The sequence below is a fragment of the Scyliorhinus canicula genome, chromosome 12 (genome assembly GCF_902713615.1).
Source record: "Scyliorhinus canicula chromosome 12, sScyCan1.1, whole genome shotgun sequence".
Lineage (NCBI taxonomy): Eukaryota > Metazoa > Chordata > Chondrichthyes > Carcharhiniformes > Scyliorhinidae > Scyliorhinus > Scyliorhinus canicula.
Window position 1 is genome coordinate 28,851,458 of NC_052157.1, and position 27,604 is coordinate 28,879,061.

Below are 27,604 nucleotides of genomic sequence, written 5' to 3' on the forward strand. Positions count from 1 at the left end.
CGAGAATGAGCTTGCTCTTTGAGGGGGTAGAAGATGTGTGTGCACGTTGCAGGGGGGGCCCCCCGCTAATCACGTTCGTATGTTTTGGTCCTGTCCAAAGCTGGAGGATTACTGGAAGGACGTTTTTAGGGTTATTTCTAAAGTGGTGCAGTTTACCTGGACCCGGGCCCTCGGGAGGCCATATTTGGGGTGTTGGACCAGCTGGGTTTGGAAAAGGGTGCGGAGGAAGATGTTGTAGCCTTCGCCTCATTGATTGCCCGAAGGCAGATCCTGTTAGGGTGGAGAGCAAGTTCTCCACCCTGTGCCCTGGCTTGGCGGGGGGACCTGTTGGAATTCTTGACTCTTGAGAAGGTTAAGTTTGAACTGAGGGGAACGATGGCGGGGTTCTACAATTCATCAGCGTTATTCATTATGCACTTTGGATAACATCAGACATTAGTTGGGGGGTGGTTGGGGGGGGAGGGTGACTGTATGTGTTAATGGTGACTATGGGTGATTCCTGATTCCTTTCTGTTGTTTGTTTATATTAACAAGCGGGCAGTTGTTTGGGGGTTGGTGGGAGGATGGGATTGTTGTTGTTGATATGGGGATTGGCATTATATTCGTTACTGCTTATTGTTCATTGTTGGTGGGTGCAAATTTGGGAGAAAATGTGAAAAAGGAGGAGAATTAAAATATTTTAAAAAGAAGATGCAGCAAGTCCATCAGATATTGAAATGAGAAGATATGAGTAACAACTCTGAGAAAGACATCAACAAAAATGTAGTTCATTGAAAAACAATAATTCCGCAATGAAGATCCATCTGCAGGACACTAAAGAGCTTAGGGATTGTATTAGATTAAAAGAAGAGGCTTATAATGTTGCAAAGTATAATAGTAAGCCTCTGGATTGGGAATGTTTCAAAAAACCAGCAGAAGCTCGCCAAAAAATGATGAGCAGAAGAAATAGATTGACCGTGAACTTAAGAGGAATATAAAAATAGATTGTAGTTACATAAAAAGGGCAGTAACTAAAACCCTGGTCCCTTTAGTGGGAGAGGCAGGGGACGTAATGGCACTTGAGAAAATGGCAGACTATTTTGGATCTGCTTTCACATTTAGAAGACAACAGTAACTTGCTGGCCTGTAGGAATGAGATAATTGATATCCGGCAAAAGGTACGAGAGAAACTTAAAAATCAGATATCCCAAGACCTAATGCTCTGCATCTAAGTTTGTAAGAGAGGTGCAGAGATGGTTATGACTTCCCAAAGTCCCTGGATTCCACAGTGATTCTAGTGAATTGAAAATGAGCAAATGCAACACTTTCTCAAGAAAGAGAGAGCACGATGAATTGCAGGCCACTTGGCCTGAATCCTTGGTTTTGAAAATGTTGAATTCTTATCATTTAAGGAAAGTTTAACGATGCACTTAGAAAATCGTAGCATGACCTGACAAAGTCAGCATGCTTTTATGAAAAAGAAATGGCGTTTGATTAATTTATTAGAGTATTTTGAGTATGTAACTTGTTAGGTTAATAAAGTTACATATTTTGTGACATATTTGGATTTCCAAAAGGTATTTGGTGAGACGTTGCACAAGAGTATTGAGCAAGATAAGATTTCACAAACCAGGGTGTAATATGTTAGCATGGTTAGAGGTTTGGTTAGTGGGCAAGAGGCAAAGAGCAGGAGAAAACCTGGCATTTTCAAGTGGGCAAGCTGTAACTAGCGGAGTGTTGCAAGAATAGGTGCTGGGGCCTTAGCTGTTTACAATCTATATTCATAACTTGGACAAAGAGGCCAAGAGTGGTATATCTAGATTTGCTGATGATACAAAGCTAGGTGAGAATACAAGCTGTGAGGAGCACACAAGAGGCAAAGTGAATGGTCAACAAGATGGCAGGTGAAGTAGTCAACAAGATGGCAGGTGACGTGGTCAACAAGATGGCAGATGAAGTATATTGTGGGAAGGTGTGAGGTTAATTCACCTTAAAGAGAACATGAAACTTGTGAATGTTGATAGTCAGTTTATAATGTCGCATGATAATTTAGATCCGCCTAACTAGTTGACAATGGATGAGCCCACACTCATCCATTGTCAAGAACTAGCACTTAACAAAAATGCCAATGTTATCTTGTCCTTGTATGGAAGTGTTGAAATTGCAGTTCTCCAGTGCTAATGTTTGAATAGCTTCTTTGCACTTTACATTTATTGGACTGACATAAAGCATACTTGGCAGAAAGCCTTCTAAAGGTTAAAAACCCTGCAAAGAGGAGGAAACTTGATATGTTGTGTTAGAAGAATTAAATTAATTTTAAAAATTGCTCTGCTAATGAAGAACTCTGCTATCTGGCTAGGCCCTACCAATATTCTGTGCAACAAATGAATGATATGGTACGAAAGCTTTGATAATGTTTATTGTCACAAGTAGGCTTGCATTATCACTGCAATGAAGCCACTGTGAAAAGCCGCTAATCGCCACATTCCATCGCCTTTTCGGGTACACAGAGGGAGAGTTCAGAATGTCGAAATTACCTAACAGCACGTCTTTCAGACTTGTGGGAGGAAACTGGAGCACCCGGAGGAAACCCGTGCAGACTATGCACAGTCAGTGACCCAAGCCAGGTATCTGACCTGGGATCCTGGTGCTGTGAAACAACAGTACTAACCACTGTTGACACCTTGTAACAAAACCTGGAAATAGTTGGATGGAAAGATATATTCCCGTCTTTGTTGACTGAATGGGTGACACGGTAGTACAGTCGTTAGCACTGTTGCTTCACAGCGCCAGGGACCTGGGTTTGATTCCCGGCTTGGGTCACTGTGTGGAGTTTGCACTTTCTCCCCGTGTCGGCGTGGGTTTCCTCCGGGTGCTCCTGTTTTCTCCCGCAGTCCAAAGATGTGCAGGGTAGGTGGATTGGCCATGTGAAATTGCCCTTGGTGTCCAAAAAAGTTAGGTTGGGTTATGGGGATACGGTGGAGGTGTGGGCTTAAGTAGGATGTTCTTTCCAAGTGCAGACTCGATGGGCTAAAATGGCCTCCTTCTGCACTGTAAATTCCGTGGTTCTATGAAATAAATGATGTGCAAAGGAGCAATAGAAGAAAAAAAAAGTACCTGTTTTTATCGTCTTTCTGATAAAATTGCCTTATTCAATGTTGACAAAGCATCACATGATTTATTCTGTGTAGATGTAGTCTCAAAACTGCACCAATTTTGCATATCTTTGATTTGCAGATTCTGATAGATGATTAAACAGAGGACTGGTGATGTAACCCTCCCTGACATATATCCAGCTAAAACTATTTAATGTAAAATAAGTGCAACCTGAGCTTCTTTCCTCAGGCAGCTTGTGGTTTGTATGTGGTTAGTCTTAAATTATGCTCCTGGATCTGCAACTGCAGAGTTAATGAGGTGCCAACTGTGGATTTGTGTCTTACATTGGAGGAGAACTGTCAGAATTCATTCAAGCAAGCATCTCCGTAGTCAGGATGTTCTCAACACACAATATCTCGTATACTAGTTGTGAAAAGATCGGTTTTGGAGTTATTACAAATGGATAATATCCCCCCTCCCAAAAACACTGATACATTGGGCAAAATATCAGATTGCTGTCACTTTCATTTTGGCTCTCCCTACAGAGACCTACGTTAGGTGTCCATTCTTTGTAGATATCCCTCGCATTGATGAGTCTCTCCACAGGAAACCCGGCAGTGACAAAGTGCATGTGTTTTAATGCTTCATATCTTGTTCTATTTCTTATCAATACTCTGCTGTTATCCACCTTGTTAAATGTTATTCAGAAAGGATCACCAGTCTCATTAAGTGTGTTGTTATAAGCTTTTGATACTGACCCTTTTAAGCTTTTTCCATTGCTGATGAATTAACTTGTTGCAAGTGAGATGGTAGTTCTAATTGACTTGCGTTTTGCTTCAAAGATTGACCTTTGATCCAACCGAACTCCACTTTAGACGATTGTGCCTTAATTGGCTGTGAGGTCATCTTTTTCGAGAGCCCAATAAATGTGGAAAACATGATTTGGGGTAAAGAAAACATCAAAGTTAAATATTTCTAAAATGGTTGTTTCTGTTGAAAAATATAGACGCTGTGTGTAGTTTTAAAAATAAAGTTACAATAATTGAGGTGAGATGTGTCAAAATAAATATTAAAGTAATAGGCGATAAATTTCAGATTTTTAGTTTTATATTTTACAATTGGGACAACACAGTCATAAAGGTACTTCTGATACTTGAATGCTCATGCATTCAGGTTTCTTTCAATATCCATGTAAGCAAAATCCTATTTTCAAAGGACTGACCTTGGGATTGCAGAACCATAGAATTTTATGGCACAGAAATCCGCCATTTAGCTCATTGTATTAGTGCAATCCAAAACTAATCCCTGTTCTCATTTCTCTTTCCGACCCTCTGTTTCCCACTTTTTGAATTGTTTCTTAAGATGCAATGGTTCCTGCCACAACCACTTTTGGGACACTTAATTTCAAAATTTCTGCATGTAAAAAAAAAACCTAATGGTTTTGCATTACTCTTTTTCATATGTCCTCCTTGAATGCAAACATTATTTCTTCCATGATAATTGTTATAAGCATTATTTACTATTCTGCATTCCCATGTTAGAAAATCTTCTGGCTCAAGTTATTTTATCGCAATATGTCTCGAGAGGCAGTTGGACTCTAGTGATTGTGAAAATTCTGGGTGTGTTCTTTCGCTCACTTCTCAGAAACAGGAAGGGAGTATTCACAGTTGCCTGCCGTATTATTTTGATAAAATGTATAAAGTCCTTTATACGTTTTTTCCAAGTGTGCTTTTTATGTTATGAAATACCAGTCAGTAACAAATTTAACAAAATTAATCAGCTCAATAACTGATCCTTAACTGAAGAATGTAATGCTTTGAAAAGTGGCTGCTACTGAATTGTAACGTTACACCATGTCGCAATTACTTTACAGGACTGGACGATCGTGGGCAATTTGACTATCCTTGAGGGCTGTGATATTTTGCTTCAACTCTGAATTTGAGGACTTAGTGCCAATTGTTGTAAAAATGCATTTACTTGTATGAACAAGTTCATCATTTTTGTTTTGAAATTTTTTTTATTGGCATTTTCAGAATTGCTAAACATTGCTGGCCGTGTTTGTTCACTGTACAATACAGAGAAGTTTGTCTTTTCCTTACCTTAATTTACCCTATTTATAATCTGTCACCCACTGGCTCGGTGTGTGGTCACTTCTGCAACCTCCCCACACTTGTGTGTCCCCGGGTCGGTTTTGGGGAGGGAGGGTGCCCCCTTTCTTTTCTTCCCCTGTCAACTTCGGCTAGTTTTCCCCCATGATTAAGGGTGGGTTGCACCCTCCCTTCATCGTTGTCCACCTCCCTTCATCGTTGTCCCCCTCCCTTCATCGTTGTCCCCCTCCCTTCATCGTTGTCCCCCTCCCTCCATCGTTGTCCCCCTCCCTCCATCGTTGTCCCCCTCCCTCCATCGTTGTCCCCCTCCCTCCATCGTTGTCACCAATGTTTGAGCTCTGTCCAGTAGCTGTCCATACATTTTCCCACAGAGTCCCCTTTCTTGTGTTTTGAACAAGTTTGTCATTGCCTAGTTTTTTGTAGAAGGCTAATCTGTAATTTCCATGACAAATTAAAGCAAGAAATCACACAATACAGAGGAAGACTGTTCCATTCACCATAACTGCTGACTTGTATGTTGAACTATCCAGCTAGTCCTGCAGTTTGCTGTTTCTCTGTAGCCCTCCTGGCAACTCTGCAAGGCAAGATTGGTCCTGAGATGAGCTTCTGACAAAAATCTACTCTACCACTGCTTCCACTTCCATGTCCCCACCCTGCCCATCTGCTGTTGAAACCTTCAACTATGCCTTTGTTACCTCTAGACTTGATTATTCCATTGCTATCTTGGAGGGCCTCCCATGATGAACATGACCTCATCCCAAACTCTACGTTCAACTCTATATTCAAACTTGTATCATGGAGTGGCTTTCTCCCGTGTTGAACCAATTGGGCCATCACATTCAGTGCAAGAGGAACTCAGCTAGAAACATAGAAAATAGGAGCAAGCCATTCGGCCCATCAAGCCTGCTCTGCCTTTCAATGGGATTATAGTTGATTTTCGATCTTGCACAATACCCCTGTGCTCCCCCCCCCCCCCCTCCCCCCAATATCCCTTGGCCACTTTAATGTCTAGACATCTTATCTGCTTCTTTCTTAAATATATTCAGTCACTTGACTTCCACAGCTAGTCCACTCTTTTCCTTGTAGCCCTGCTTTTTGCTTTTTTTTCAGGTGCTTATCCAATTCCCTTTTGGAAAGCTTGTATTGAATCTGCCACCCCCACACTCTCCGACTGGTGAACCATATCAGGGGATAATCAGTTAGATGACCAAAAGCTTGGTCAAAATGGTTGATTTAAAGCAATGTTTTAAAGGAGGAAGAAGAGCTGGAGAACCAGAGAAGTGTAGGGAGGGAAATCCATAGATTAGGACCTGAAGGCAGAGCCACTGAACGGGCTGGTTTAGCTCACCAGGCTAAATCGCTGGCTTTTAAAGCAGACCAAGCAGGCCAGCAGCACTGTTCAATTCCCGTACCAGCCTCCCCGGACAGGCGCTGGAATGTGGCGACTAGGGGCTTTTCACAGTAACTTCATTGAAGCCTACTCGTGACAATAAGCGATTTTCATTTCATTTCAATTCACTAAAGATGGAGAAATTAAAATCAGGAATGCTTGAGATCAGAATTGGATAAACTCAAATATCTCAGATGTTTGTGTGACTGGCGAAGATTGGGGAAGGGGGGTGGGGTGGTGGCAGGAGAGAAAGAAATTAGCATTTTAAAATTATTCTGCAGGCAGCAACGGTTCGGAAGACCCTTGAGATTAAATAAGGTAGAATGTAGGAGACCAGCCAGGATGCATCGAAAAATCAAGTCCACAAGTAAAAAAAGCATGAATGTATGTATTGGAGTTTCAGCCACAGAGAAGCTGAGATGGGGTGAAGTTGGATGGATTTAGTGGTGGTGTGAATGTGGCTAGAAGCTCTTCTGGATCAAATCCGCCACAAGGTGGTGAACTATCTGATTTAGTCTCGGATGTCAGCGAGGGAGAGGATATAGTTGGTAGCGAGGGAACAGAGTTTAGAGCAGGGATCAAAAACATTGGCTTCAGCTCAGTCACCTTTTATTAAAAAGAAAGATTTGTGTAGATGAATCTTCCTGCATTCTCTTTAAAATGTTGGGTCATTGTTGAATTATTAAGCGGAAGCCTCTGATCTAATCTGGTAGTGTTACATAAGTAGTGTTATTCTCATTCATTTGCAATTAAAGCTGCAAGTTTCTGTGTCTGTCTATTAAGGTCATGATTTTCCTGAAGTACAAACTTACTTTTGTTGTTTTTGAATGCACAAGCAGTGATTCACTGAGGGATGGGTCTGGTATATTTATACCAAATCTAGTGGTGAACTGAGGATGTGGGAGTGGTCGTGGTCTGAGTACTGCCCATGGGTTTAAATGCCTGGGCACATGTCTTTACAAGACAGCAATGCAGTCATGACACATTCAAAGGTATTAGACAGAGACTATATTTGAGGATATATATCCTGTCAATTCCACTACACTGTTGGAAGGTCCTGTACACCTGGCTCCACCTATGATGAATTTACAAATTCTGGTTTAGTCTACAAAGGTGGAAATTCCGTTGTACTAGGTCTTCCTGACTATTGCTGGTTTGTGCAGCTGAATTTGCAGACTACTTATCTGCCTTTCGTCCAAAGTCATGATGGGTCATTGAGTCATGACGTCGGTCACAGATGTACGGAACAGGCTTAGCACTTGCAATGCCCTGCATTACTGTGATCTATTGTGCCGTGGATTTTAAATAATTTGGTTCAACATCGGTTGGCCCTTGTACAATATAGACGACTGTAATCTGTTGGTGGGAAATCAAACAGTACAGTACATCCAGTCTTGTATGTAATACATGAGACTGGCTCATTTAAATTGTCGTCTTATTACCCAAGATATGGAAGCTCTTTATGCGAATTACCTTTTGGTGCTGCATTTACATTCAAATCAATGTGTCTGTAGCACTGAAATCTGAGAAATGCCTGGCATGAATGAATTGAGCTAAATGATCACTAGCATGTAAAAGAAACATGGCAGTAGATTAAACTGTCATCAAATTGATAAACTGGCACCAAATTGAACCAATGACTTGTTTTTAATGGGATTCAGGACAGCTGATCTGAATTCCCCAGGAGCCTCATCTTTAATCAACCAAGGAACTTCAGTTGCTGCTACTATCAATTAGATAAAATGTCCAACGGGTAGCATTTTTAAAGTAAGTTTTAAATTTTAAAATTGCATAATATGCTGTGGGTTAATGTTGAGTAATTTATTTCCAACGGTTGCAGATTCATGTAGGAGTACGGAATGCCATCATTGCAGAGACCTTTGCTGAACATAAAGTTCCTATCTATTGCTCTGTTGCTGATGTTTGCTGTGTTATGGTTATAAATAGCACAGTGATGTAACTGCAGCAATATTCTTTACATAGTGTTTGCAAATGTTCTTGAAGTTGCACCCTTCATTTTGGTGCAAGTAAAATATGTTGTGAATCATGCACTAACTTTAAGGTGTGAAATGGTCAAAATTTCAGGAAGAACTAAAAAGGAACCGACCGTGCCAATGTTTGGAAAGGGACAGCTTTTTCACACAAATGATGAGTGCAGAAAGGAGTTGGGTTCAATGTGTTCCAGTGAAGAGCATTTTTTAATTTTAGAAATCCTTGCATCATATCATGATTGAGCTATCTTAATTTAACATTTGTATACATTTGGGGATGCTTTGAAGAGATTTAACTTTTAAGGAGACTCATTGAATAATGCAGATGTTACGCAGCTACAATTCCGTGCTGTTCATTCAATGTTATAAGACATAGGAGTAGAATTAGGCCACTTGGCCCATTGAGTCTGCTCTGCCATTCAATCATGGCTGATATTTTCTCATCCCGATTCTCCTGCCTTCTCCCCATAACCCCTGATCCCCTTATTAATCAGGAACCTATCTATCTCTGCCTTAAAGACACTAAGTTAATTGGCCTCCAGAGCCTTCTGCGGCAAAGAGGTCCACAGACTCACCACCCTCTGGCTGAAAAAAATCCTCATCTCCGTTTTAAAGGATCATCCCTTTAATCTGAGATGGTGTCCTCTGGTTCTAGTTTTTCCTACAAGTGAAAACATCCTGTCCACGTTCACTCCATCCAGGCCTCGCAGTATCTTGTACGTTTCAATAAGATCCTCTCTCATCCTTCTAAACTCCAACGAGTACAGACCCGAGTCCTCAAACGTTCCTCATGCGACAAGTTCTTCATTCCAGGGATCATTCTTGTGAACCTCTGCTGGACCCTTTCCAAGGCCAGCACATCCTTCCTTAGATATGGGGTCCAAAACTGCTCACAATACTCCAAATGGGGTCTGACCAGAGCCTTATACAGCCTCAGAAATACATCTTTGGTCTTGTATTCTAGGCCTCTTGACATGAATGCTAACAGTGCATTTGCCTTCTTAACTGCTGACTGAACCCGCACATTAACCTTAAGAGAATCGTGAGCAAGGACTCCCAAGTCCTGTTATGCAACAGTCAAGAAAGCCCAACAACATCTCTACTTCCTACGGAAGCTAAAGAAATTCGGCATGTCTGCATCAACTCTCAAACTTCTACAGATGTGCGATAGAGTCCTGTTCGACTGCATTACAGCTTGGTATGGCAACTGCTCGGCCCAAGATCGCAAGAGTGTGGTGAACTCAGCCCAATGCTCACACAAGCTTGCCATCCTCCCATTGATTCTGTATACACGGGGCTGCCTCAGGAAGGCAGACAGCATTGTCAGAGACCCCTCACACCCAGACTTTGCCCTCTTCCAGACCTCCATCAGGCAGAGGATACAGAAGTCTGAAGACCCGCACATCCAGACATAGGAACAGCTTCTTCCCCACAGCTACTAGACGACTGAACGACTCTCCCTTGGACTGATCTGTTCCCTGTAAGAACACTATTCACGATGCCCTATGCAGCTTTTGTTTGGTCTTGTTCTGCACTATAGCCAATCACTATTTGTTGGTGCACCACTGTCCGTGTACTGTCGATTATTATTTTGTCTGCTAGGTACGTACTGTGTATGTTCCCTTGGCCGCAGAAAAATACTTTTCACTGTACTTCGGTACACGTGACAATAAAAATCGAATCAATGAATGTGAACATGTTCAGTGGATCCATAATCTATATTGCATTGTCTATGGGTGCATATTAGCTCCTGAAGTAATTGTTAAATATGCAAGGATTTCCCTTTTGAGTGCTTTGAACTGTGATAGGGATATATGCGACTGTGTGATAGTGCAAAGCAGTTTGTGAACAATGTTAAATAGGCTGTCAATTCACTATCGCTTGTTTTACATCTTGCACAAAGTCAAGTCCTATTCCTTTGATGAACTTAACATCTTCACAAAGACCAGCTGCCTCCAAAATCAGAACATTACCAACTTTAGCTCATGTCATTGAAACCCTCATCCATGTTTTCATCACATCCAGAGTTGATTATTCCTATGCCCCCATGGCCAGCCCCTCATCCTCAAGAAACTTCAAGCATTCAATACTTGGCTGTTTAAATGCTATCCCATCCCAGGTTCTTGCTGAATTTCATTGGCCTTCAGTAGCCAACACTTCAAATTTAAGGTTCTTCACTTTATGATGAAATCCTTTCTTGATTTTGCTCCTCGCCACCTCAACTCCCTCAAGCCATACAACATCCCACCCTCTTGTAACTCTTCATTCCCCTAATTAAGACCTTTGTCCAGTTTTGTCCCTCACATCCTTAAGCCCCCTCCAAAATTCAGTTCAATGATCAGGCTTTGATCCTAATATTTCCTCCTTTGGCTCGACATCCGTTTTTATCCAATTGTATGTCCAAGAAGTGCTTTGGGACCCTACGTTGACGGCACTATATAAAAGAAAGTTGTTTTCACTGATTGTGTTAAGTTGATGTTTTTCCCTGGGTGTATTTTCTTGATAGCGTACTTCTGTCTGTGTCTTTATACTAATAAACATCTGTTCAAGTATACTTTGCCTATCTGGTGACTTTATAAACCGACTGATCAGCTTTGTTTTGGACTTTGTATCCAGCGTGAGAAAAGACCATTATTTACTCATTTTTACCCTGATGATTTCATGCCCTCATCACCGTTTTACCCTATCTAGGTGCATGAGTAGAAATTGTTGTTGAATCCTAAATTAGGGAGAATTTCATAGATTGCACACTAAAGTAATAGTGTGGCAAATGTTTTTGAGTGCACTTGTGATTAGTTACGCTATCTTGTGATACTGGGGTCCAGTTACTTTTAGTGACTTTGCACTTTAAATATGGGAATTTAAAAGGAATGGTCAAATTGGAAAGCATATATCCAATCTGAAACATTTTAAATACAGAAATAACATTGATATAGAGTTATATGCACTAATGGGATATGTATACGGGTCAATTTTAAATATTTGCAATAAGCATAATCGGGCCTCTTAATAGCTCTTAGGGTAGTTGGCTCTTTAATAAACCAAGGATTGTTCAGAGATAGGGCAGCACGGTGGCGCAGTGGTTAGCATTGCTGCATCACGGCAACGAGGTTCGATCCCGGCTCTGGGTCACTGTCTGTGCGGAGTTTGCACATTCTCCCTGTGTTTGCGTGGGTTTCGACCCCACAACCCAAAGATGTGCAGGGCAGATGGATTGGCCACGCTAAAACTGCCCCTTAATTGGAAAAAATGAATTGGGTACTCTAAATTTATTTATTTTTTAAATTTAAAAAAAAAGGATTGTTCAGAGATGACTTTATTGATAGAGCTATTCCGAAAGTTACAAATTGGCATGGAGGGTGAGAGAGAGTGATGGACAGAACACTTGTTTTATTTGCCTGCGTGTGAAAGGCAAGTGCAGGAGAAATGCAACAAGGTGATAAACGTTCGGTTTAACACTGCTGAGAGAACATTTAGGTCCATGATGTGAAGAAAATTAGGATAAGCACAATTAAGTTTTAAGAGAATGCAGCAGATTTTGTTCAACATTATAGTGTTAAGTAATATCTTTTGTCTCTAGTGATTGTTGCGATAATAGCAATACTTAAGTAATAGCAATTAAAGTTGTCGATCTGGGTGCATTGCCTTTGTGTGACAGCAAATATTAAGGTAATTTGCAGGGAATATCATGTATGGCAACATAAATCCTACACTACTAATCTTTCCTGCTCTGCTAAAGTTTATCTCGGTTGCCTCTGTGGAGGAGACAGGATAGTTTTAATATGCTGTGATTATAACATGTGTTTAAATTGGAAGGTTCAAATAGAATGAAAATCTCTGAATATTGTTAGTAATGGAAGCAGAAAGGCAATGGTGGCATGTGTTACTTTGTTGAGAAAGAAGCATAATAGTTCTCGGTTCAGAACCCTTATCTCTTTCTCTCTCTCTACAGAGCTTCCTGATGTGCTGAGTTTTCCACCGTTTTGTTTATATTTCAGATATCCAGCAACTTCAGTCTTCTGCTTTTGTGCTATTTTGTTGGCATGTGAGCTGGATAATTCTGACACTGCTTCTAAAACTGCTTATATTGGCTTTGTGTTGGTTCAGATTTTTGTAATGCAATCAGGAACTGGTGTTTGTGAGCTGGGTCCAAGTGTTTATGCAGATAAATCAAGCTCTAGACTTCAGTCTTTCTCTGTAGCAAACTAACGTGCGAGAATGCACTCTGGGTATCATGAATACAAACACGTTTCTCCACCATTCTACACATTGAATTTTACAGCAATAGCTGGGCTACTTTACCTCACTCTTTTGTAGCATTTAAGCAATTACATTAGTTGAAATGAAAAGTTATTTTGTTGCTGGCCCATTTCATCATTTTGACTTCAGTGAGTAAAACAGTTGGGAGGGAATTACACTAAACCTGCGAATCAAACTAAGATTCAAATTCAAATGCCGATGGGTTTCAAATACTGAAAAATGAAAATCACTTATTGTCACGAGTAGGCTTCAATGAAGTTACTGTGAAAAGCCCCTAGTCGCCACATTCCGGTGCCTGTCCGGGGAGGCTGGTACTGGTGAGCGTGCATCCACGTGATTGCAGTTCTTCTACGTACCTGGTGAATTGCATCCGGCATGTCAAAGTGGCAGTTCTTCTCCAAAATACATCCTGATGTGAGTCGGTGTGAAATATCCACTGCGTGTTGCCTTGCCCTGCCAATTGTAAAAATTCAGTGGTTGTGCGCAGAGCACTCGCAACACCTACAATTAAAAAGGAGCAAAATAAATCTAATACAAGCCATTATGCTCTGCAGTCCGTTTTTACAACACTCTTGAGTAGGCACTTTGAATCCTAATCTTGAGTCAGTGCGTCTTTTTTTTTATTTTTCTTATAAATTTAGAGTACCAAATTATTTTGTTTACAATTAAGGGGTAATTTAGTGTGGCCAATCCACCTAACCTGCACATCTTTGGGTTGTGAGGTTGAAACCCACACTACACAGTGAGAATGTGCAAACTCCACATGGACAGTGACCCGGGGCTGGGATCGAACCCAGGTCCTCAGTGCTGCAGGCAGCAGTGCTAGCCACTGTGCCACCGTGCTGCCCAAGTTAGTGCATCTTTTATTAGACTTCCTCTGCAGAACACAACTGAGTTGGTTTAAACTTTATGCAAGAACATCTATTCCCATGTTCCCATGAAGCTGTACTCACTACTTAAATGCATTCCTGCTGATAGTTTATATCTCTCTGCCCTCTTTAAGGGATGTGCTTCCTAAATGACACCACTGTTATAAATTGAAACAGTACGTGCAACATATGGTTCTTTCCACCCCACACCATCTCCCCATCCCAATGGAAATGATTTTATCCAAATTAGTGGCGGAATGAATCACAAATTAATGTCTACAGTCTGCTGTTTCAACTTCATTAACTTTCTTTATGGAATGCTGATATCTTGAATTGATCAAAAATGTTTTAAGATATCAATGTGAGATGACTCTTTGAGTGAGTCATTGAGAACTTTAAATGGGGCCAGGTATTCAATTTAAATTTTTGGAGGTTATCAAATTAACTGAGGTTTGTTCCATGCCCAGTCAATAAGAAAAATTTGGTTATGGTTGGCAATGATTCGTTAAATGGTTGCTTCTAATCAAAGTAAAAACCCTGAACAGGCAACTAGTATGGTGGAGATAGCTGAGTGGTCATGTTTTTGGACTAGAGGGCCGACTAATGTTCAAGAGATAGTTGAGTTCAAATCTTGCCACAGCAGCTGAGGAAATGTTAAATTCAATTATTAAAATCTAGAATAAAACGCTGGCCTCAATCATGAAACTACTCAATTGTTCTAAAAACCAATCCTGATCATGAATGACCTTTAGGGGCGGACATTACCGTCCTTGCACAGTCTGGCCTGCACTTGACTCCAGATCCACAGCACTGTGGTTGACTCTTCACTGCCCTCTCAAATGGTTTAACAAGCCACTCGGTTGTATTAAACTGCCACAGAAAAATTAACTAAAAATGAAAATGGATGGACCACCTGGCATTGACCGTAGTCTGGAAACAACCAGGCACAGTCGATCCTTCAAAGTCTTGCTCACTAACTCACAAAGCTTTGACAAAGAGTCATCCGGACTTAAAACGTTATTAGCTCTTTTCTCTCCCTACAGATGCTGCCTGACCTGCTGAGATTTTCCAGCATTTTCTCTTTGGTTGCTCGCTGCAAAAACTCACCAAGGTTCCTTTGGCATCACCTTCCATTCCCATGACTGCTGCCATCCATGAGGACATGGAAGTTCCCCTCCAAGCCACACTCCATCCTAATCTGGAACCAGATGGTTGTTCCTTCACCATTGCTGGGTCAAAATTCTGGAACTTCCTCCCTTACACCACAGTGGGTGTACTTACACCACATGGACTGCAGCATTAAGAAGGCAGCTCACCTCCACCGTCTCAAAGGCAGTGAGGGAAGGGCAATAAATGCTGGCCTAGCCAGCGATGCTCAAGTCCCGTAAATTAATTTTTAAAATGAGCAACCAAAGAGAAAATGCTGGAAAATCTCAGCAGGTCAGGCAGCATCTGCAGGGAGAGCAAAGAGCCTCCCTTACTGACCCCCGTGTCTTACTAACTTAATTGAATTTCTTGAAGTAACAAAGAGGATTGATGAGGTTAGTGAAGTGGATGTTGTCTGCAAGGATTTCAGTAAGGCATTTGACGTGGTCCCACATGGCAGGCTGGTTAGAAAAGAGATTTAATGGGATACAGGTGAAGGTGGCAGGTTGGATCTAAAATTGGCTCTGTGACCGGAAACAAAGAGTAATGGTCAATGAATGTTTTGCGAATGAAAAATTGTTTCCAGTGGTGTTTGACAGGCCTCCAAGCCGTACAGCATCCCGACTTGGAACTATTTTGTCATTCCTTTGCTATTGATGTGTCAGAATCCTGGAACTTCCTCCCTAACAACACTGTAGATGTACCTGCCCCACATGGCCTGAAGAGGCTCCAGAAGGTAGCTTACCACCACCTCCTCAGGGGAAATTAGGGATGGGCAACAAATACCAGCCTTGCCTGCAAAGCTCCCAGCCCAAGAACAAATTTGAAAAAGGTAGAAAAATTGATGTATCTATTACCGTGTACTCTTTTGGTAAACTGTGATTGCAGGCTTAAATAATTTGCTGTGATTTTCTTTTTTCCATAGATTACCCTCACAAATATGGGTCAGAAGGAGGCTGTGCTGACCGTACTGTTTTTGAAAGAATGAAGAAGTATCAGATGACAGCTGTTGAGGACCCCACGGCACAGGTGAGCACGCCACACTACAGCCCACATATACGCTTTAAAATGCCAATTTCAATTGCCATGTACCATATATTTAATCTTACTCCACAGGGTGAAATAAATAAATCGCACCTAAAGCTAGAAATTTTGAAGCTTTTCCATTCCACTCGCGAGCACGTATTCTAGGTTGATATTTAAGTGCAGTACTGGAGGAGAGCAGCACTATTAGAGGTGTCAATTTGCAGATATGTTAACTCAATTGCCAGACTGCTGCCTTGATTTGGCATAAGGTCCTATGTTACAGTAGTCCCCCGTTATACCGCGCTCCGCAATACCGCGGTTCGCGATATACCGCGGGGGGGGGGGGGGCTTATGGACCCCAACTGTCAGTTGTGTCAATTTCAGCGGCCGGCTGATTGTTTCAGTGAGAGAGCAGCTTCCCTCTCTGGATCAAAGTGAGCCGGCCCCTGAAATTGACACTGCCGGCTGCTCTCACCCTCCAATCCAACTTTTAAGTTTTAATGTTTCTGATTGGAGGGAGAGAGCAGCCGGCAGTGTCAATTTCAGCGGCCGGCTCACTTTGATCCGGAGAGGGAAGCTGCTCTCTCACTGAAACAATCAGCCGGCCGCTGAAATTGACACTGCCGAGGGGGGGGGGGGGGTGTTTGGGGGGAGAAGAGGGGGGGGGCGGGTGTTGGGGGGGGGGGGGAGAAGGGGAGGGAGAGAGAAGGGGGGGGGGAAAAGAGGGGGGGGCGGGTGTTGGGGGGGGGGAGGGGGAGAAGAGGGGGGGCGGGTGTTGGGGGGGGGGGGAGAAGAGGGGGGGTGTTGGGGAGAGGAGGGGGGCGGGTGTTGGGGGGGAGAGGAGGGGGGGGGTGTTGGGGGGGGGAGAGGAGGGGGGCGGGTGTTGGGGGGAGAGGAGGGGGGCGGGTGTTGGGGGGGGAGAGGAGGGGGGCGGGTGTTGGGGGGGGGAGAGGAGGGGGGCGGGTGTTGGGGGGGGAGAGGAGGGGGGCGGGTGTTGGGGGGGGGAGAGGAGGGGGGCGGGTGTTGGGGGGGGAGAGGAGGGGGGCGGGTGTTCGGGGGGGGAGAGGAGGGGGGCGGGTGTTGGGGGGGGGAGAGGAGGGGGGCGGGTGTTGGGGGGGGAGATGAGGGGGGCGGGTGTTGGGGGGGGGAGAGGAGGGGGGCGGGGTGTTGGGGGGGGGAGAGGAGGGGGGCGGGGGTTGGGGGGGGAGAGGAGGGGGGCGGGTGTTGGGGGGGGAGAGGAGGGGGGCGGGTGTTGGGGGGGGGAGAGGAGGGGGGCGGGTGTTGGGGGGGGAGAGGAGGGGGGCGGGTGTTGGGGGGGGGAGAGGGGGGGGGGGGGGGGTGGGGGGGGGAGAGGAGGGGGGTGGGTGTTGGGGGGGGGAGAGGAGGGGGCGGGGTGTGGGGGGGGGAGAGGAGGGGGCGGTTGTTGGGGGGGGAGAGGAGGGGGGCGGGTGTTGGGGGGGAGAGGAGGGGGGCGGGTGTTGGGGGGGGGGGAGGAGGGGGGCGGGGGTGGGGGGGGGAGAGGAGGGGGGCGGGTGTTGGGGGGGGGGGGGGGAGGAGGAGGGGGGCGGGTGTGGGGGAGAGAGGGTGGACCTGCGGGTGTTGGGGCGGGGGAGAGGGGGGCCCTGCGGGTGTGGGGGAGAGCCCCCTGGGGGTGTGGGGGAGAGAGAGGGTGGACCTGCGGGTGTTGGGGGGGGGAGAGGGGGCCCTGCGGGTGTGGGGAGAGCCCCTGGGGGTGTGGGGGAGAGAGAGGGTGGACCTGCGGGTGTTGGGGGGGGGAGAGGGGGGCCTGCGGGTGTTGGGGGGGGAGAGGGGGGCCCTGCGGGTGTTGGGGGGGGGGGGGGGAGAGGGGGGCCCTGCGGGTGTTGGGGGGGGGGGGGGAGGGGAGGGGGGCGGGTGTGGGGGAGACCCCCCTGGGGGTGTGGGGGAGAGAGGAGGGCCCTGCGGGTGTTGGGGGAGAGAGGGGGGCCCTGCGGGTGTTGGGGGACGGGGGAGGAGAGGGGGGGGAGGGGGCGAGCCGGAGGGTGTGGGGAGGGGGCGAGCCGGAGGGGGTGGGGGGACATGGGGCGAGCTGGACGCTGTGGGGGAGAGCAGGAGGGTGTGGGGGAGAGGGAGCGAGCCGGAAGGTGTGGGGGGAGAGGGGGCGAGCTGGACGCTGTGGGGGAGAGCAGGAGGGTGAGGGGGAGAGGGAGCGAGCCGGAGGGTGTGGGGGGAGAGGGGGCGAACCGGAGGGTGTGGGGGGAGAGGGGTCTAGTTGGAGGATGTGGGGGGAGAGGGGGCGAACAGGAGGGTGTGGGGGGGGAGAGGGGTCTAGTTGGAGGATGTGGGGGGGAGAGGGGTCGAACCGGAGGGTGTGGGGGGGAGAGGGGTCTAGTTGGAGGATGTGGGGGGGGAGGGGGCGAGCCGGAGGGTGTGGGGGAGAGGGTTCTAGTTGGAGGATGTGGGGGGAGAGGGAGCAAGCCGGAGGGAAAAAAAAGAAATTGACACTGCCGGCTGCTCTCTCCCTCCAATCAGAAACATTAATACTTAAAAGTTGGATTGGAGGGAGAGAGCAGCGGGCAGTGTCAATTTCAGCGGCCGGCTGATTTCAGTGAGAGCAGCTTCCTTCTCCGGATCAAAGTGAGCCGGCCGCTGAAATTTTAATTGGATCCACGATGGGGGTTTTAAATTTATTTAAAAATCTATGCTAGCGCTTCCCATTGTGAGTCTACGGGGGTCTGACCTCTCCCCCCGCCCCCCGTAGACTCACAATGGGAAGCGCGTGCATAGATTTTTAAATAAATTTAAAACCCCCATCATGGATATCCGCGGCTCGGATACAACGCGGGTGGCTGTCTTGGACCCCAACACCCGTGTTATAAAGGGGGACTACTGTAGTATTCAAAGAAGAGCATTAATAATGTGGTCTCCTATCCAACTGTGATATTTCAGGTAAAATTGCCAAAACAAACTATCCAACCATTCATCTCATTGTTGTTTATTAAATTGGTTCCATATTATTCTACATTTGAAATGTACTCCGCTATTTCCTTGATGGTGAAGCTCTTTCATAGGCCTGAGAGTGCGAAAACTGAAATATTAAATGCAGGTCTTATTTCCCGCATATGTTGATGTACTATTACAGATCTCTAACCATAAATTGTGAAAGAATCCATTGCCCAGAAGAAGGTAGAATGATCAACGTAAAATGGGTTTTTATGGTAATAACGTACTGGTAAATCCATAATTGCAGAATTCAAATGATTTCTGTGACTCCCAAGCGTCAGTTGAAAATTTACATGTTTTTGCTCGGTCGTTTTGGCATCTGGTTGCTTCAGTTGTTGCGAGTTAATTGTCTTTTAATCATCATCTGTCTTTTCATTGAGAAATAGAGGACAAGTGCCAGGTCTAAGTGCACAATGTCATGAAAATATTGGGTGATGCTAGGCTTGAATTGTATAAATTAAGAAGGTTTGGGAAACTGGAAAAGGTAAACTTCAGATAAGGAAGCTTGTCATTTTGAGATTATGGGAATTTACTGGAGGAGGAGCCTCAAAAGTGGGACTGCAGGATAGAAGTTTATGAAGCTGGAACTTCGGAGGAACAGTGAATGCTGAAGTTACATTATTGACAAAGCAATGCACATAAAAGGTCAGCAGAGATTTCTAAAGTTTAAAATTAGTGGAGGCGGGATGGAAAAATGGGCAACATAGGAATTAGGAGCAGAAGTTGCCAATTCAGCCCTTCAAGCCTTCTCCGTCATTCAATCTGATCATGGCTGATCTATTCTTGGTCTTAAAGAAAGAGACTTCCCACCATCAACAGCTTAAGATCATTTTTTTCCGAACCCATATGATGTAAAGACATGAGCATCATCAGATCTTGGAAGCTATGTCACTCTGAAACATGCCCATCTGTATTATTGAAATATTGGGAGTCCTCAAATTTAAAGATTGGTTGTGTTTCTCTGTGTGTGTGTTTATTTATCTGGAGGTGATGCAAATTAAGTTTTGTACCAATGTTTTTTCAAGATGTAGAATTTTTAGTAGACAACTCTTTGCAATGAAGAAAGGATAAATTACTCATTGCCAGTAAACAAAATGGTAAAACGGTTGGCATATTTCCCAGTGTATTACAGGAATAAGCTTTAAATGATGGAACTCATGAATGAATGTATTATGTGTGGGTTTATGACTGTTATCTGTTTGCACTTAGTAATTAAATATGCAGCTTTTGATCCAGGTAAAGTTGCTGAAAGTAGGTCTGACTAATGGCTTAATAAATTATCTTGAGTTGTCCTTCAGATTTTTCATCTCTGAGCATTTCAAACCATGTATTCAGGCTGATAACCAGTTCTTTGTGTATCTTTAAACGTATTTAAATACAATGTTCCCTCTATCCAGTGAGAAATTTACAGCCTTGCCTGTTGCTTTGGGGCAGATGCCAAGCAGAGTTTGCTGTCACAAGATGGATCATTGTCTGGCTGTCGTTCAGACTCGTAAATTGAACATTGTTGTGGAATTTTCTATTGTTGAAAGAGGCACATAGTCATGAGCACTCTATTTTCTGTTGTCTTTTGGTGCAGAAACCTGTGCATTTGGAACACGAGCATAATTATGAACCAGTTATTTTGAGAAAGCGTCGTGCCGCTCCAGAGGAGAAAAACACTTGTCAGCTCTTTATTCAAACAGATCATCTGTTCTTTAAATACTATGGTTCGCGAGAAGCAGTTTTAGCCCAGGTATGAAATAGAAAGCTAAATCATTATATTAATTAAAAATGTGTATCAATGTGTAATAAAATCAAAACAATAATTTTATATGACCTGTTATTTTCGATGCGTTCATATTTAATCCTAGATTTGCAATCAGCTGGACTGACGTTTTGTAAATATTTAACAGTATATTTTGAGTTTGGTTGCAGTTTATCACTGTCAAGTTCCTTGGAACTTTATTCAACTGTCTGGGTTTGAATAATTGGCTTTTGAGAACATTTTAAGAAATTTTGAATTAATTGAATTACCAAACACAACTCAATTCAGTTCAGTACTAATGCTGCGATGCTGCCTTCTCTTTTTTTTTTAAATTTAGAGTACCCAATTAGTTTTTTCCAATTAAGGGGCAATTTAGCGTGGCCAATCCACCTAACCTGCACATCTTTGGGCTGTGGGGGCGGAACCCATGCAAACACTGGGAGAATGCAAACTCCACACGGACAGCGACCCAGAGCTGGGATCGAACCTGGGACCTCGGCGCCTGGAGACAGCGGTGCTAACCACTGCGCCACCATGCTCCCCCCTCCTTCTCTTTTTTTAACAGACAATTTTATTGAGGTATTCTAGGCATTATAAACAGTAACAATATACATTAGTGTGCAGATAACAATTACAAAACACATAGTGCAAATAAGAGTACCACACCCTTAGATAGACCCGCCACCTCCGGGCGAACCCCGATAGTGATCCCCGTAAGGCAAACTTGATTTTTTTCCAAGCCGAGAAAGCTTGCCATGTCCCTCCAGGCCAACAGTATTCGTCGCTGGGCTATCAGGGAAGCAAAGGCCACAACGCGGCCTCTATCCCCTCCTGTACTCCCGGGTCTTCCAACACCCCAAAAATAGCCACCCTTGTTTTCAGTAACTGGGATATGGCGTCTGCAAATCCCTGCCAGTATCCACTGAGTTTTGAACACGCCCAGAACATGTGGACATGGTTCGCTGGTCCTCCCCCACATCTAGCACATTTGTCCTCCAGCCCAAAGAATTTGCTCATCCAGGCCACCGTCATGTGGGCCCAGTGAACCACCTTGAACTGTATTAAGGAACAGACCGAGCCTGGCACATGTTGCAGTTCCATTTACCCTCCTCAGAGCGTCTGCCCATACGCCTCCCTCCAGCTCCCCACTTAAGTTTAAGTTCCTCGGTCCTGTGTCCTCTGCTCCCATAAGCTCCTTATAAATATCTGAGACTCTCCCCTCCCCTACCTCACCCCTGGAAATTACCCTGTCCTGGATCCCCCTTGGTGGAAGGCGTGGAAAGGACGGGACCTGTCTACGTACGAAATCCCGCACCTGCAAATACCGAAAGTCATTCCCCCTCGCCAGCCCGAACTTCTCCTCCAGCGCCCTCATGTTCGCGAAGCTCCCTTCCAGGAACAAGCCGCCCATCCTTCCCACCTCCGCCACGCTCGAAACCCGCCATCCACCCCGGGACAAATCGGTGGCTGTCACATATTGGGGACCAGACAGACGCTACCACTTCCCCCGCATGCTTCCTCCATTGGCCCCAAATCCACAAAGCCGCCACCACTACAGGGCTAATGGAGTACCTGGCCAGCGGGAACGGCAGGGGAGCCATGACCAGGGCTGCCAGGCTGGTGCCCCTGCACGAAGCAGCCTCCACCCGCTCCCAAACCGACCCCATACCCACCATCCATTTCCTTATCATGGCTATGTTAGCCGCCCAGTAGTAGCTGCTGAGGTTCGGCAGCGCCAGCCCCCCCTCGCTACGGTTCCGTTCCAGCATCCCCCTCTTTACCCGCGGGGACTTCCCCACCCAAACAAATCCCAGGATTATTTTATTGATTCTTTTAAAGAAGGACCGTGGAATGAAAATAGGGAGACACTGAAAATAAACAGGAATCTCAGGAGGATCGTCATCTTCACCGTCTGTAGCGATGCTTCCTTCTCGATTGCTTCTCTACCAATGGTTCCCCAACCAATGGAAGCTTCTTGTTATTTTGAAAAATAAATAATAAAAATGCTGCCTGATTGGCAGTTATTCTGAAGCACCCAAAGTGAATTTTTGAACTTAACATGAGTAATTTCTTGAGTGAACTCACCCCCAATTTATTTAAGTACCATTTAGGGACTAATTTCCTGTACAAACACAAATGATACGGCTAAATTATACCCCTTGGGAGTACTATGGGAAGTAATGCCAGAATATAGCGTCATTTCTGTATTTAGTGTCCCTTACATTAAAACCTTCATGACGTCTATGTAATTTAGTTTCAAATGTATAATTTGCCATCGTCAGTTATATTACTATAGCAAGGTCCAAGATGTGTTAAGAGTTAATGTTATGAAAGAGGCTCATTTTCTGTAAATTCTGTAAGATAAATTTAAATGATGGTTATTAAGTCCAATCTCAGTTTGGTTAAAGTTTGTAACTTGTCAGATGTTATCTCAGTTTTCAAAACCTGGCTGAAGTGTTGAAATTGTCTATTTTATACTGGATGCATGTCCTTTGATTAATTCATTGTACTTTGACAGCCTCTTCCGTATTTTTAGATTTTCTGGTCTTCTGCAATTGAGAGGTTGGCCAGGCATTTAAAAATTGCCTGTTCTAAGTACAGTTGATGCTTTGCAAGTATTGACCATTTTACTTTTTAAGCAAAATGTTTTGTAAAAATATCTGTATTTTTAAATGCTGCTGTATATTTCATCTCCAGATTTCCAGTCATGTCAAAGCAATTGATACAATTTACCAGACAACAGATTTTCAAGGAATCCGAAATATCAGTTTTATGGTGAAGAGAGTGCGAGTGAGTACTAATTCAAAGTTTGCATCATGTCGTAGTGCGCACACTATGCTGATGGACAGATTTTTCTCTTTCAAAAGTCAGTACTCTCAATTATGCAACAGACCCCAATATCTCTAGATTTAGATTTATTATCACGCGCATCGAGGTACAGTGAAAAGTATTGTTCTGAGTACAGCACAGTCAGACCATACCATACATGAAAAACATAGGACATATGATAGATACATAATGTAAATACATAGACATCAGGTGAGGCATACGGAGTGTAATGCTACACAGTCGAGAAGATGCGTGGAAAGATCAGTTCAGTCCAAAAGAGGGTCATTCAGGAGTCTGGTAGCAGCGGGGAAGAAGCTGCTAGTGCGTGCTCTCAGACTTTTGTATCTTCTGCCCGATGGAAGAGGTTGGAAGAGAATACACCAGGGGAAAGGGGTCTTTGAATATGCTGCCCGCTTTCCCATGGCAGCAGGAGGTGGAGACAGTCATTGGATGGGAGGTGGGTTCACATGATAGACTGGGTGGCTGTGTTCGCGACTCTAGCTTCTTACGATCTTGGGCCAAGTAGTTGCCATACAAAGCTATGATGCAGCCAGATGGGATGTTTTCTTTGGTGCATCTGTAAAATTTGGTAAGAGTAAATTGGATAGGCTGAATTTCCTTAGTTTCCTGAGGACGTATAGGCACTGTTGTGCTTTCCTGGTCGTAGCTTCGACATGGATGGACCAGGACAGATTATTGATGATGTGTACACCTACGAATTTGAAGCTGTCAACAATCTCCACCTCGGCACCTTTTGATTCAGACAGGTGCTTCCTGAAATCGATGACCAGCTCTTTAATTTTGCTGACGTTGAGGGAGAGATTGTTGTTGCTGCACCATGCCACTAGGTTCTCTACACCTGGCTCATCCTTGTTTGAGACCCAACATACTACGGTCATGACATCAGCAAACTTGTAGACGGAGTTGGAGCTAAATTTTGCCCACAGACGTGTGTCTGCAGGGAGTATATTAGGAGGCTGTGTATGCAGCCTATCATAGAGGAGGTGTTGTTGTTTATCCTTATTGATTGTGGTCTATGGGTCAGGAAGTCAAGGATCCAGTTGCAGAGGGAGGAGCTAAGTCATAGGTTTTTGAGTTTGGATATGAGCTTAGCTGGAATTATAGTGTTGAAGGTGGAGCTGTAGTCAATGAATAGGAGTCTGACGTAGGGGTCATTGTTATTGAGGTGCTCCAGGGATGAGTCAGGGAGATGGCATCTGCTGTGGATCGGTTGTGGCGGTATGTGAATTGCAGTGGATAAAGGCATTCTGAGAGTATAGAGTTGATGTGTCTCATGACCAACCTCTCCAAGCGCTTCATAATGATCGATGTCAAGGCCCCCAGACAGTAATCATTGAGGCATATTGCCTGGAATTCCAATCGCCTGGCATTCCAATCACCTAAAAAAACACTTTTTCAGAGTCCATTCAGCTGGTCCCTCATCCATCTTTCTTGTGTATATGGTATATAAAAGTAAACTTGTTAACTAAACCTTAAATTATTTCTGGAAAAGAAAATCACAAAACATACTGTCCCCATCTTCCAAACCCTTCAATTGTCCCTAGATGAACCTCCTGTCTGTCGGGCCTTGAACCTGCCTTGAACTACTTCCTAGAGTTACAATTCCTGGATCCAGCTCTGCCTGTCCTTAGAACATAGAACATAGAACACTACAGCGCAGTACGGGCCCTTCGGCCCTCGATGTTGCGCCGACCTGTGAAACCATCTGAAGCCTATCTGACCTACACTATTCCATTTTCATCCATATGTCTATCCAGTGACCACTTAAATGCCCTTAAAGTTGGCGAGTTTACTACTGTTGCAGGCAGGGCGTTCCACACCCCTACTACTCTCCGAGTAAAGAAACTGCCTCTGACATCTGTCCTATATCTATCACCCCTCAATTTAAAGCTATGTCCCCTCGTGTTGGTCATCACCCTCCGAGGAAAAAGACTCTCACTGTCCACCCTATCTAACCCTCTGACTATCTTGTATGTCTCTATTAAGTCACCTCTCAGCCTTCTCCTCTAACGAAAACAACCTCAATTCCCTGAGCCTTTCCTCGTAAGACCTTCCCTCCATACCAGGCAACATCCTAGTAAATCTCCTCTGAACCCTTTCCAAAGCTTCCACATCCTTCCTATAATGTGGTGACCAGAACTGCACGCAGTACTCCAGGTGCGGCCGCTCCAGAGTTATGTACAGCTGCAGCATGACCTTGTGGCTCCGAAACTCAATCCCCCTGCTGATAAAGGCTAGCACACCATATGCCTTCTTAACAGCCCTATTAACCTGGGTGGCAACTTTCAGGGATTTATGTACCTGGATGCCGAGATCTCTCTGTTCATCTACACTACCAAGAATCTTGCCATTAGCCCAGTACTCTGCATTCCTGTTACTCCTTCCAAAGTGAACCACCTCACACTTTTCCGCATTAAACTCCATCTGCCACCTCTCAGCCCAGCTCTGCAGCTTATCTATGTCCCTCTGTGTCCTATAACATCCTTCAGCACTATCCACAACTCCACCGACTTTGTGTCATCTGCAAATTTACTAACCTTCTAGATGTCCAAGAGGCTTGCAGCTGTGATCATTGCGAAGCTGCCATTTTAAGGAGGCGAGAGGGAGCAGTGGGCTCTGGGACAGGCAATCAGTCATTAGTATCTAGAGGGGAGCAGAGGACACCGAGCCAGGCAGTCAGCAGCACTTAGAATTTAACATTGCAGGAGAAACATAAGGTCACTGGTTGGTGAGAAACTGCCTTTGGGGAGGGTTTTCAAGTAGCTGAGAATTAGGACAATACTTTTTTAAATAAAAGGAGCTACTTACATTTATGTAAGAAACACAAGCAATTGGGAAATAAGGTCTAGGCCTGGTAAAATAGGGTTGCATAAGTAACCAAAGTAAAAAAGGTTAACATAAGGGAAGTAAATTGAAGTCAAGGCAGGGCAGCTACGTCATGTGGAATGCGTGTCTTGTAGCATTGTACTATGTAGGAAGTTGTGGATACAACTGATGTCTTAGGCGACTGTGCAGGAAGCTGCAAAACTTTGAGCTACTGATTTTGGAGCTCAGGTGGTGGCTGGAGACACTCTGGTGCATCCACGAGCCTGAGAGCTACATGGTTAGCACGTTCAGAGAGGTGGTCACACCACAGCTTAGGAGCCTGGAAGCAGAAAGGGAATGCATGACAGCCAGGCAATTGAAGAATACCAGACAGGTAGTGCAGGAATCCCTTGGGCTCAAGCTCACCAATCAGTTTTCAGTTCTGGATACGGGTGAGGGTGTTGGTTTCTCCGAGGAGTGCAATCAGAGCGAAGTTTGTGGCACCACAGGAAGCTCTGCTGTGCAGGAGAGGAGAAAGCTGAGGGACAGAGCGATAGCAATAAGGGATTCGTTAGTTAGGGGAACAGGCAGGCATTTCTGTGGCCGTAGACATGACTGTAGAATGGTATGCTGCCACCTTAGAGCTTGGATTAGGAACGTGGACCTGTGGCTGATCATCCTTCCACAAAAGAATATCCTGCGGCTGCTCCGTGACATTGATATCAATGACTTGGTAGGAAAGGGCACAAAATCCCGGGTTCGATTGCGGCATTGGGTGACTGACTGTGTGGAGTTTTCACATTCTCCCCTTGTCTGCATGGGTTTCCTCTTGGTGCCCCTGTTTCCTCCTACATCCCAAGATGTGCAGGTTAGGTGGAATGGCCACTTTAAATTGACCTTTAGTGTCTAAAGATGTGCAGGTTAGGTGAGATTACAGGAATAAGGCGGGGGAGTGGACGTCGGGTGAGATTACAGGGATAGGCCCAGGTAGGGTGCTCTTTTAGAGGGCCGGGGCAGACTCGATGGGCCAAATGGCCTCCTTCTGCACTGTAGGGATTCTATGAAGTCCTGAAGGCAAATCCTAAGGAGACTGACATGCAGGACCTCTAAAGCAGTAATCTCAGGATTACTCCCAGTCCCAAGTACAAGTGATGTGGAGATGCCGGCGTTGGACTGGGGTGAGCACAGTAAGAAGTCTGACAACACCAGGCTAAAGTCCAACAGGTTTGTTTCAAAGCTAGCTATCGGAGCATTGCTCCTTCCTCAGGTGAATGTAGAGGTATGTAACATACCTCTTCATTCACCTGAGGAAGGAGCAGTGCTCCGAAAGCTCGTGTTTGAAAAAAACCTGTTGG

At 44.8% G+C, this 27,604-nt stretch overlaps 1 protein-coding gene across 1 annotated transcript in view; it reads left to right on the top strand.

Annotated features, from left to right (window-relative positions):
* The window catches only part of adam10a (ADAM metallopeptidase domain 10a), a 184,851-nt gene that overhangs the window by 117,659 nt on the left and 39,588 nt on the right, over positions 1-27,604 (top strand). Inside the window, exons 5-7 of the mRNA XM_038812909.1 lie at positions 15,765-15,868; positions 20,427-20,582; positions 23,292-23,384. Coding sequence (XP_038668837.1) covers positions 15,765-15,868; positions 20,427-20,582; positions 23,292-23,384 — 353 coding nt within the window. The remainder of the gene's footprint in view (positions 1-15,764; positions 15,869-20,426; positions 20,583-23,291; positions 23,385-27,604) is intronic.